The sequence below is a fragment of the Heptranchias perlo genome, chromosome 18, assembly GCF_035084215.1.
Source record: "Heptranchias perlo isolate sHepPer1 chromosome 18, sHepPer1.hap1, whole genome shotgun sequence".
NCBI classification, from domain to species: domain Eukaryota; kingdom Metazoa; phylum Chordata; class Chondrichthyes; order Hexanchiformes; family Hexanchidae; genus Heptranchias; species Heptranchias perlo.
In genome coordinates, this window is record NC_090342.1 from 1,026,869 (window position 1) to 1,039,180 (window position 12,312).

Consider the following 12,312-nt stretch of genomic DNA (forward strand, 5'->3'; position numbering starts at 1 on the left):
GACGACATTTTCTTTCTATGGACCCACGGCGAGGAATCACTAAAGAGACTACACGATAACATCAACAAGTTCCATCCCACCATCAAGCTCACCATGGACTACTCCTCAGAATCAGTTTCTTTCTTGGACACATGAATCTCCATCAAAGACGGGCACCTCAGCACCTCACTCTACCGCAAGCCCACGGACAACCTCACGATGCTCCACTTTTCCAGCTTCCACCCTAACCACGTCAAAGAGGCCATCCCTATGGACAGGCCCTGCGAATACACAGGGTCTGCTCAGACGAGGAGGAACGCGATGGACACCTACAGACGCTGAAAGACGCCCTAGTAAGAACGGGATATGATGCTCGACTCATCGATCGACAGTTCCGACGGGCCACAGCAAAAAATCGCACAGACCTCCTCAGGAGACAAACACGGGACGCAACCAACAGAGTACCCTTCGTCGTCCAGTACTTCCCCGGAGCGGAGAAACTACGCCATGTTCTCCGCAGCCTTCAACATGTCATCAATGATGACGAACACCTCGCTATGGCCATCCCCACACCTCCAGTACTCGCCTTTAAACAGCCACCCAACCTCAAACAGACCATCGTTCGCAGCAAATTACCTAGCTTTCAAGAGAACAGCGTCCACGACACCACACAACCCTGCCACGGTAACCTCTGCAAGACATGCCAGATCATCGACACAGATACCACCATCACACGAGAGGACACCACCCACCAGGTGCATGGTTCATACTCCTGTGACTCGGCCAACGTTGTCTACCTCATACGTGTTCATCCGCTTCATCCTGGATCACAATGTCTTCACCTTCGATAACCAGTTCTTTACCCAAACACACGGAACAGCCATGGGGACCAAATTCGCACCCCAATACGCCAACATTTTCATGCACAAGTTCGAGCAGGACTTCTTCACTGCACAAGACCTCCAACCAACACTATACACCAGATACATCGACGACATTTTCTTTCTATGGACCCACGGCGAGGAATCACTGAAGAGACTACACGATAACATCAACAAGTTCCATCCCACCATCAAGCTCACCATGGACTACTCCTCAGAATCAGTTTCTTTCTTGGACACACGAATCTCCATCAAAGACGGGCACCTCAGCACCTCACTCTACCGCAAGCCCACGGACAACCTCACGATGCTCCACTTTTCCAGCTTCCACCCTAACCACGTCAAAGAGGCCATCCCCTATGGACAGGCCCTGCGAATACACAGGGTCTGCTCAGACGAGGAGGAACGCGATGGACACCTACAGACGCTGAAAGACGCCCTAGTAAGAACGGGATATGACGCTCGACTCATCGATCGACAGTTCCGACGGGCCAGAGCAAAAAATCGCATAGACCTCCTCAGGAGACTAACACGGGACGCAACCAACAGAGTACCCTTTGTCGTCCAGTACTTCCCCGGAGCGGAGAAACTACGCCATGTTCTCCGCAGCCTTCAACATGTCATCAATGACGACGAACACCTCGCTATGGCCATCCCCACACCTCCACTACTCGCCTTTAAACAGCCACCCAACCTCAAACAGACCATCGTTCGCAGCAAATTACCCAGCTTTCAAGAGAACAGCGTCCACGACACCACACAACCCTGCCGCGGTAACCTCTGCAAGACATGCCAGATCATCGACACAGATACCACCATCACACGAGAGGACACCACCCACCAGGTGCATGGTTCATACTCCTGTGACTCGGCCAACGTTGTCGACCTCATACGTTGCAGGAAAGGATGCCCCGGAGCATGGTACATTGGCGAGACCATGCAGACACTGCGACAACGGATGAACGGACACCGCGCAACAATCGCCAAACAGGAGGGTTCCCTCCCAGTCGGGGAACACTTCAGCAGTCAAGGACATTCAGCCACCGACCTTCGGGTAAGCGTACTCCAAGGCGGCCTTCGAGACACACGACAACGCAAAATCGTAGAGCAGAAATTGATAGCCAAGTTCCGCACCCATGAGGACGGCCTCAACCGGGATCTTGGGTTCATGTCACGCTACACGTTACCCCACCAGCGAACAAATGTTATCTGTTTTTAATATAACGGGTCAGTTGCTGTCTTTTCTATGTTTCTACCTCTCTATCTCTGTTTTTTTTTTGTTTGTTGTTTTTTTTGGTGATTTGTATATTCTGAGACCTGGCAGGTAACACCTGTCTGTCTGCACACTGATTGCCTTGGCAACGGGCAGTTGAAAAAACTGTCTGTTATCACCAGCATTGTTCTGTGAATTATAAATGCGACTTCATTTCGAGGACTTCATTTCCACATCGTTCACCTGAGGAAGGAGGTAGCCTCCGAAAGCTTGTGAATTTAAAATAAAATTGCTGGACTATAACTTGGTGTTGTAAAATTGTTTACAATTGTCAACCCCAGTCCATCACCGGCATCTCCACATCATGACTACCATCGACACCACAAACTGCCGGCTCACAGTGGAAAGGATATCCAAGAAGATCGCGCATTTAGACACAGACATCAAGTTTTTACAGAGCTGCAAGAAAGCAGACAAGATCCCGAAAGGACTCCAGATCACGAACCCACTCAGGTCCACATACAACTCGGATTATGCTGAGAGACTCTGCCGCCGTACCTCTCGCACACTCCGCAACCATCTCGTACACCAACTCTACAGCAGACGCCGCAACCTCGAAACCAAGATAGAGTCCATACTCTCAACCTGTACTCAGGACACAGCAGACCAGCTACGTTATACCGCCAAACAGACGAGGCAACGGAACTACGCTGCCTACATGAAAACCAAGAGCAGGAAGCTTGAGAAACTCGGCATCACCACCAGCATCGACCAAGCTTCCCCTGGTACCACGGTTACAACCACAGGGAAGTCTATCGTCAATTTGTCCGACCACACCCTTCAACCAGACGAAATCGAAGTTCTCAGCCGAGGGCTCAATTTCTGCCCCACTACCAAAATGGACCCCACGAGTCTCGCGGCGGACACAGAGGAATTCATCAGGAGAATGAGGCTCCGGGAATTCTACCACAAACCACAAAATTTCAGCAGCGAACCCAATGAGACAATCGACGATCCGGAACAGCAGACAGAGGGATCCGCGGTACAGCAACCGAAGAGGAAAGAGTCAAACTGGACTCCTCCAGAGGGTCACTGCCCTCAGCTGGACATGTATGCTCAAGCTGTCAGGAAATGCGTCAATGCCAGATTCATCAGCCGCACTCAGAAGACAGTCCAGAATGTCACCCGAGCACAACGCAACGCCATCAACGCTCTCAAGACCAACCGCAACATCGTCATCAAACCAGCGGACAAAGGAGGAGCCATAGTCATACAGAACAGAACGGACTATTGCAAAGAAGCATACCGACAACTGGACAACCAGGAACACTACAGACGGTTACCCGCAGACCCGACCAAAGAACACACCCACCAGCTCAACAAACTGATCAAGACCTTCGATCCAGACCTTCAAAGCATCCTACGCACTCTCATCCCACGTAATCCCCGCGTGGGAGACTTCTACTGCCTCCCAAAGATACACAAAGCCAACACACCTGGACGTCCTATCGTATCAGGCAACGGAACCCTGTGTGAGAACCTCTCTGGATACATCGAGGGCATCCTGAAACCCATCGTACAGGGAACCCCCAGCTTCTGTCGCGACACTACAGACTTCCTACAAAAACTCAGTACCCACGGACCAGTTGAACCAGGAACACTTCTCACCACGATGGACGTCTCGGCACTCTACACCAGTATCCCCCACGATGACGGCATCGCTGCGACAGCATCAATACTCAACACCAACAACAGCCAATCTCCGGACGCCATCCTACAACTCATCCGCTTCATCCTGGATCACAATGTCTTCACCTTCGATAACCAGTTCTTTACCCAAACACACGGAACAGCCATGGGGACCAAATTCGCACCCCAATACGCCAACATTTTCATGCACAAGTTCGAGCAGGACTTCTTCACTGCACAAGACCTCCAACCAACACTATACACCAGATACATCGACGACATTTTCTTTCTATGGACCCACGGCGAGGAATCACTGAAGAGACTACACGATAACATCAACAAGTTCCATCCCACCATCAAGCTCACCATGGACTACTCCTCAGAATCAGTTTCTTTCTTGGACACACGAATCTCCATCAAAGACGGGCACCTCAGCACCTCACTCTACCGCAAGCCCACGGACAACCTCACGATGCTCCACTTTTCCAGCTTCCACCCTAACCACGTCAAAGAGGCCATCCCCTATGGACAGGCCCTGCGAATACACAGGGTCTGCTCAGACGAGGAGGAACGCGATGGACACCTACAGACGCTGAAAGACGCCCTAGTAAGAACGGGATATGACGCTCGACTCATCGATCGACAGTTCCGACGGGCCACAGCAAAAAATCGCATAGACCTCCTCAGGAGACTAACACGGGACGCAACCAACAGAGTACCCTTTGTCGTCCAGTACTTCCCCGGAGCGGAGAAACTACGCCATGTTCTCCGCAGCCTTCAACATGTCATCAATGACGACGAACACCTCGCTATGGCCATCCCCACACCTCCACTACTCGCCTTTAAACAGCCACCCAACCTCAAACAGACCATCGTTCGCAGCAAATTACCCAGCTTTCAAGAGAACAGCGTCCACGACACCACACAACCCTGCCGCGGTAACCTCTGCAAGACATGCCAGATCATCGACACAGATACCACCATCACACGAGAGGACACCACCCACCAGGTGCATGGTTCATACTCCTGTGACTCGGCCAACATTGTCTACCTCATACGTTGCAGGAAAGGATGCCCCGGAGCATGGTACATTGGCGAGACCATGCAGACACTGCGACAACGGATGAACGGACACCGCGCAACAATCGCCAAACAGGAGGGTTCCCTCCCAGTCGGGGAACACTTCAGCAGTCAAGGACATTCAGCCACCGACCTTCGGGTAAGCGTACTCCAAGGCGGCCTTCGAGACACACGACAACGCAAAATCGTAGAGCAGAAATTGATAGCCAAGTTCCGCACCCATGAGGACGGCCTCAACCGGGATCTTGGGTTCATGTCACGCTACACGTTACCCCACCAGCGAACAAATGTTATCTGTTTTTAATATAACGGGTCAGTTGCTGTCTTTTCTATGTTTCTACCTCTCTATCTCTGTTTTTTTTTTGTTTGTTGTTTTTTTTGGTGATTTGTATATTCTGAGACCTGGCAGGTAACACCTGTCTGTCTGCACACTGATTGCCTTGGCAACGGGCAGTTGAAAAAACTGTCTGTTATCACCAGCATTGTTCTGTGAATTATAAATGCGACTTCATTTCGAGGACTTCATTTCCACATCGTTCACCTGAGGAAGGAGGTAGCCTCCGAAAGCTTGTGAATTTAAAATAAAATTGCTGGACTATAACTTGGTGTTGTAAAATTGTTTACAAATACCTCATACGTTGCAGGAAAGGATGCCCCGGAGCATGGTACATTGGCGAGACCATGCAGACACTGCGACAACGGATGAACGGACACCGCGCAACAATCACCAAACAGGAGGGTTCCCTCCCAGTCGGGGAACACTTCAGCAGTCAAGGACATTCAGCCACCGACCTTCGGGTAAGCGTACTCCAAGGCGGCCTTCGAGACACACGACAACGCAAAATCGTCAAGCAGAAATTGATAGCCAAGTTCCGCACCCATGAGGACGGCCTCAACCGGGATCTTGGGTTCATGTCACGCTACACGTTACCCCACCAGCGAACAAATGTTATCTGTTTTTAATATAACGGGTCAGTTGCTGTCTTTTCTATGTTTCTACCTCTCTATCTCTGTTTTTTTTTGGTGATTTGTATATTCGGAGACCTTGTAGGTAACACCTGTCTGTTTGCACACTGATTGCCTTGGCAACGGGCAGTTGAAAAAACTGTCTTGTAATCACCAAGCATTGTTCTGTGATTTATAAATGCGATTTCATTTCGAGGATTTCATTTCCAACAACGTTCACCTGAGGAAGGAGGAAGCCTCCGAAAGCTTGTGAATTTAAAATAAAATTGCTGGACTATAACTTGGTGTTGTAAAATTGTTTACAATTCTCTTTTTCTGGTTTGTTATTTATCTTTTCCTGTTTCTCTCTCTCTCTCTCTTCTGCTTCGCATTCCTGCTATTCTCTCTTGTTTCTCTCTTTCCAACTTTACCCTCTTGATTTCCAGTTTCCCTCTCTTTTTAGTTTAACCCTCTCTCTCCTGCTTCTCTTTCCCCTGTTCTCACCTCTCTCCCATGTTTAACTCCGAGTGATTTGAAGGCTGTTGGGTGGGGAGAAACCACCCAACAGCCAATAAGAGCCGGTGCTGAAGAAACCTGGAGGAGGTGAAAGGACAGACAGACTGATACAGCAACGTGGGGTGTGGGAGGGATTAAATCAGGGTGGAAAAGTCTAAATTAAATCATGCACAGACAAACCTTCCCATTTCCCATAATGAATGGAGTGTTGGGTTTGGTGTGTTGGGTATATGTTGGGTTTGGTGTGTTGGGTTTGGTGTGTTGGGTATATGTTGAGTTTGGTGTGTTGGGTTTGGTATGTTGGGTTTGGTGTGTTGGGTTTGGTGTGTTGGGTTTGGTGTGTTGGGTTTGGTGTGTTGGGTATATGTTGAGTTTGGTGTGTTGGGTTTGGTGTGTTGGGTTTGGTGTGTTGGGTATATGTTGAGTTTGGTGTGTTGGGTTTGGTATGTTGGGTTTGGTGTGTTGGGTTTGGTGTGTTGGGTATATGTTGAGTTTGGTGTGTTGGGTTTGGTGTGTTGGGTTTGGTGTGTTGGGTTTGGTGTGTTGGGTTTGGTGTGTTGGGTATATGTTGGGTTTGGTGTGTTGGGTTTGGTATGTTGGGTTTGGTGTGTTGGGTATATGTTGGGTTTGGTGTGTTGGGTGTATGTTGGGTTTGGTGTGTTGGGTGTATGTTGGGTTTGGTGTGTTGGGTATATGTTGGGTTTGGTGTGTTGGATATATGTTGGGTTTGGTGTGTTGGGTTTGGTGTGTTGGGTATATGTTGGGTTTGGTGTGTTGGGTATATGTTGGGTTTGGTGTGTTGGGTATATGTTGGGTTTGGTGTGTTGGGTATATGTTGGGTTTGGTGTGTTGGGTATATGTTGGGTTTGGTGTGTTGGGTGTATGTTGGGTTTGGTGTGTTGGGTTTGGTGTGTTGGGTATATATTGGGTTTGGTGTGTTGGGTTTGGAGTGTTGGGTATATGATGGGTTTGGTGTGTTGGGTATATGTTGGGTTTGGTGTGTTGGGTATATGTTGGGTTTGGTGTGTTGGGTGTATGTTGGGTTTGGTGTGTTGGGTTTGGTGTGTTGGGTTTGGTGTGTTGGGTATATATTGGGTTTGGTGTGTTGGGTTTGGAGTGTTGGGTATATGATGGGTTTGGTGTGTTGGGTATATGATGGGTTTGGTGTGTTGGGTTTGGAGTGTTGGGTATATGATGGGTTTGGTGTGTTGGGTATATGTTGGGTTTGGTGTGTTGGGTGTATGTTGGGTTTGGTGTGTTGGGTTTGGTGTGTTGGATATATGTTGGGTTTGGTGTGTTGGATATATGTTGGGTTTGGTGTGTTGGGTTTGGTGTGTTGGGTATATGTTGGGTTTGGTGTGTTGGGTGTATGTTGGGTTTGGTGTGTTGGGTTTGGTGTGTTGGGTATATATTGGGTTTGGTGTGTTGGGTTTGGAGTGTTGGGTATATTTTTTTATTCGTTCACGGGATGTGGGCATCGCTGGCGAGGCCAGCATTTATTGCCCATCCCTAATTGCCCTCGAGAAGGTGGTGGTGAGCCGCCTTCTTGAGCCGCTGCAGTCCGTGTGGTGACGGTTCTTCCACAGTGCTGTTAGGAAGGGAGTTCCAGGATTTTGACCCAGTGACAATGAAGGAACGGCGATATATTTCCAAGTTGGGATGGTGTGTGACTTGGAGAGGAACGTGCAGGTGGTGTTGTTCCCATGTGCCTGCTGCTCTTGTCCTTCTAGGTGGTAGAGGTCGCGGGTTTGGGAGGTGCTGTCGAAGAAGCCTTGGTGAGTTGCTGCAGTGCATCCTGTGGACGGTGCACACGGCAGCCACAGTGCGCCGGTGGTGAAGGGAGTGAATGTTTAGGGTGGTGGATGGGGTGCCAATCAAGCGGGCTGCTTTATCTTGGATGGTGTCGAGCTTCTTGAGTGCTGTTGGAGCTGTACTCATCCAAGCAAGTGGAGAGTATTCCATCACACTCCTGACTTGTGCCTTGTAGATGGTGGAAAGGCTTTGGGGAGTCAGGAGGTGAGTCACTCGCCGCAGAATACCCAGCCTCTGACCTGCTCTCATAGCCACAGTATTTATATGGCTGGTCCAGTTAAGTTTCTGGGATTCGATGATGGTAATGCCGTTGAATGTCAAGGGGAGGTGGTTAGACTCTCTCTTGTTGGAGATGGTCATTGCCTGGCACTTATCTGGCGCGAATGTTACTTGCCATTTATGAGCCCAAGCCTGGATGTTGTCCAGGTCTTGCTGCATGCGGGCTCGGACTGCTTCATTATTTGAGGGGTTGCGAATGGAACTGAACACTGTGCAACCATCAGCGAACATCCCCATTTCTGACCTTATGATGGAGGGAAGGTCATTGATGAAGCAGCTGAAGATGGTTGGGCCTAGGACACTGCCCTGAGGAACTCCTGCAGCAATGTCCTGGGGCTGAGATGATTGGCCTCCAACAACCACTACCATCTTCCTTTGTGCTAGGTATGACTCCAGCCACTGGAGAGTTTTCCCCCTGATTCCCATTGACTTCAATTTTACTCGGGCTCTTTGGTGCCACACTCGGTCAAATGCTGCCTTGATGTCAAGGGCAGTCACTCTCACCTCACCTCTGGAATTCAACTCTTTTGTCCATGTTTGGTGTGTTGGGTTTGGAGTGTTGAGTTTTAAGTGTTGGGTATATGTTGGGTTTGGTGTGTCGGGTTTGGTGTGTTGGGTATACGTTGGGTTTGGTGTGTTGGGTATATGTTGGGTTTGGTGTGTCGGGTTTGGTGTGTTGGGTATACGTTGGGTTTGGTGTGTTGGGTATACGTTGGGTTTGGTGTGTTGGGTATACGTTGGGTTTGGTGTGTTGGGTATACGTTGGGTTTGGTGTGTTGGGTATACGTTGGGTTTGGTGTGTTGGGTATACGTTGGGTTTGGTGTGTTGGGTATACGTTGGGTTTGGTGTGTTGGGTATACGTTGGGTTTGGTGTGTTGGGTATATGTTGGGTTTGGTGTGTTGGGTATATGTTGGGTTTGGTGTGTTGGGTATACGTTGGGTTTGGTGTGTTGGGTATATGTTGGGTTTGGTGTGTTGGGTATATGTTGGGTTTGGTGTGTTGGGTATACGTTGGGTTTGGTGTGTTGGGTATATGTTGGGTTTGGTGTGTTGGGTATATGTCGGGTTTGGTGTGTTGGGTATACGTTGGGTTTGGTGTGTTGGGTATATGTCGGGTTTGGTGTGTTGGGTATATGTTGGGTTTGGTGTGTTGGGTATATGTTGGGTTTGGTGTGTTGGGTATATGTCGGGTTTGGTGTGTTGGGTATATGTTGGGTTTGGTGTGTTGGGTATATGTTGGGTTTGGTGTTACTGTCATACTTTAATTGACGAGGTTCACAATCGACTCCAGGAAGCAGGAGCCGGGAAGCTTGACGAACATCATCACTGTCAACGGAGAAACTTCTGCGATGTTCAGCATGAGCCACAGCCACTCGGATCCATTCAATCAACGGTGGCAGTACCAGGAATGGCCTGTAGGTGACAGCACATCATTACTGCTCGAAACCTCACTCAAACACATCGCCGACAAACGGTGACATTAAAAAAGATTCAGTGTCCGGGCCCCCACAGTGCTCACATCCCTTTAAAGTGCAGTCAGTTGCACAGAGCAAGATCCCTCAAACAGCAAATGAGATGAATGACCAGTTAAACTGTTTTTGTTTGAAAGATAAATGTTGGGCAGGTTCCGAGGAGAACTCCCCTGATAGGCTTTGAATGGAAGCACGGAACCTGAACACACAGATGTGTTTAACATCTCATCTGAAAGACGGCACCGACGACAGTGCAGCGCTCCCCCAGTACTGACCCTCCGACAGTGCGGCGCTCCCTCAGTACTGACCCTCCGACAGTGCGGCGCTCCCTCAGTACTGACCCTCCGACAGTGCGGCGCTCCCTCAGTACTGACCCTCCGACAGTGCGGCGCTCCCTCAGTACTGCCCCTCCGACAGTGCGGCGCTCCCTCAGTACTGACCCTCCGACAGTGCGGCGCTCCCCCAGTACTGACCCTCCGACAGTGCGGCGCTCCCCCAGTACTGACCCTCCGACGGTGCGGCGCTCCCTCAGTACTGACCCTCCGACAGTGCAGCGCTCCCCCAGTACTGACCCTCCGACAGTGCGGCGCTCCCTCAGTACTGACCCTCCGACAGTGCGGCGCTCCTTCAGTACTGACCCTCCGACAGTGCGGCGCTCCCTCAGTACTGACCCTCCGACAGTGCGGCGCTCCCTCAGTACTGACCCTCCGACAGTGCGGCGCTCCCTCAGTACTGACCCTCCGACAGTGCGGCGCTCCCTCAGTACTGACCCTCCGACAGTGCGGCGCTCCCTCAGTACTGACCCTCCGACAGTGCGGCGCTCCCTCAGTACTGACCCTCCGACAGTGCGGCGCTCCCTCAGTACTGACCCTCCGACCGTGCAGCGCTCCCTCAGTACTGACCCTCCGACGGTGCAGCGCTCCCTCAGTACTGACCCTCCGACAGTGCAGCGCTCCCTCAGTACTGACCCTCCGACAGTGCAGCGCTCCCTCAGTACTGACCCTCCGACGGTGCAGCGCTCCCTCAGTACTGACCCTCCGACAGTGCAGCGCTCCCTCAGTACTGACCCTCCGACAGTGCAGCGCTCCCTCAGTACTGACCCTCCGACAGTGCAGCGCTCCCTCAGTACTGACCCTCCCACAGTGCAGCGCTCCCTCAGTACTGACCCTCCGACAGTGCAGTGCTCCCTCAGTACTGACCCTCCGACAGTGCAGTGCTCCCTCAGTACTGACCCTCCGACAGTGTAGCGCTCCCTCAGTACTGACCCTCCGACGGTGCAGCGCTCCCTCAGTACTGACCCTCCGACAGTGCAGCGCTCCCTCAGTACTGACCCTCCGACAGTGCAGCGCTCCCTCAGTACTGACCCTCCGACGGTGCAGCGCTCCCTCAGTACTGACCCTCCGACAGTGCAGCGCTCCCTCAGTACTGACCCTCCGACAGTGCAGCGCTCCCTCAGTACTGACCCTCCGACAGTGCAGCGCTCCCTCAGTACTGACCCTCCCACAGTGCAGCGCTCCCTCAGTACTGACCCTCCGACAGTGCAGTGCTCCCTCAGTACTGACCCTCCGACAGTGCAGTGCTCCCTCAGTACTGACCCTCCGACAGTGTAGCGCTCCCTCAGTACTGACCCTCCGAAGGTGCAGCACTGCCTGCAGTGTCAGCCTGGATTATCTGCTCAAGTCTCTGGAGTGGGACTTGAACTTAAAGTTAAAAGACCACCATCAGTGACCCACTTAATCTCAAACACACAGAAAACAAGGTTTAATGTTCATTTTTATCTATTTCTTCTTTTTACGTTTCTCTTCTTTAAATGGTCAGTGGTGTTATAATGAGTGAGGGAACTGAACTGGTTGCAGCTACAGAACCTGATGGTGTGAGCAAGCTGAATTAGGATCAGTACGAGGTGGTTGCAATGATCTCTCCGACTCACCTCAATGTGCTGATTCAATTCTTTCACTCTGCCAGATCCCACACTTGGACCTGGCGAGTGATCGGAAAGCACTGCCCCTCCCCCTCGTTCCTGGGTAGTCACCATTGACCTTAATGAGGCAGGTCTTTGACTGCGGACCAACAGGACAGGGTGGATTTCAGAAGGATTGTCTGACTGTTGCTAATGATGCAGATGTTAAGGGTGTTAGAAGTGAAATATCTGGGTGTCCCTGGTCCCCCACACTTGGTACCTCTCCATGGTGAGATTGACTTTGGCCGGCTCTACATTCGGGTTTTCCCATTCCATCTGCGGACAGTGCATGAAGTAGCACAAAGTGTAGAGGGCCTCGGGCTCCCAGTGCAGTGGCCCCTGTTTGTAATGGACAGGAGTGCCGTTCCCACAGTGCGTCCATTTCAGCGGCTGCAGGTGATGCATTGCCCGGGAGACCAGGTCACCTGTGGAACAGAGCAAGAGGTCAGGTTCAGCCTCACACATCCGACTGGATAATCCTTCAT

At 51.1% G+C, this 12,312-nt stretch overlaps 1 protein-coding gene across 1 annotated transcript in view; it reads right to left on the reverse strand.

Annotated features, from left to right (window-relative positions):
- The window catches only part of btbd11b (BTB (POZ) domain containing 11b), a 155,590-nt gene that overhangs the window by 26,660 nt on the left and 116,618 nt on the right, over nt 1-12,312 (reverse strand). Inside the window, exons 3-4 of the mRNA XM_067999189.1 lie at nt 12,048-12,252; nt 9,656-9,808 (exon numbers count right to left, since the gene is read on the reverse strand). Coding sequence (XP_067855290.1) covers nt 9,656-9,808; nt 12,048-12,252 — 358 coding nt within the window. The remainder of the gene's footprint in view (nt 1-9,655; nt 9,809-12,047; nt 12,253-12,312) is intronic.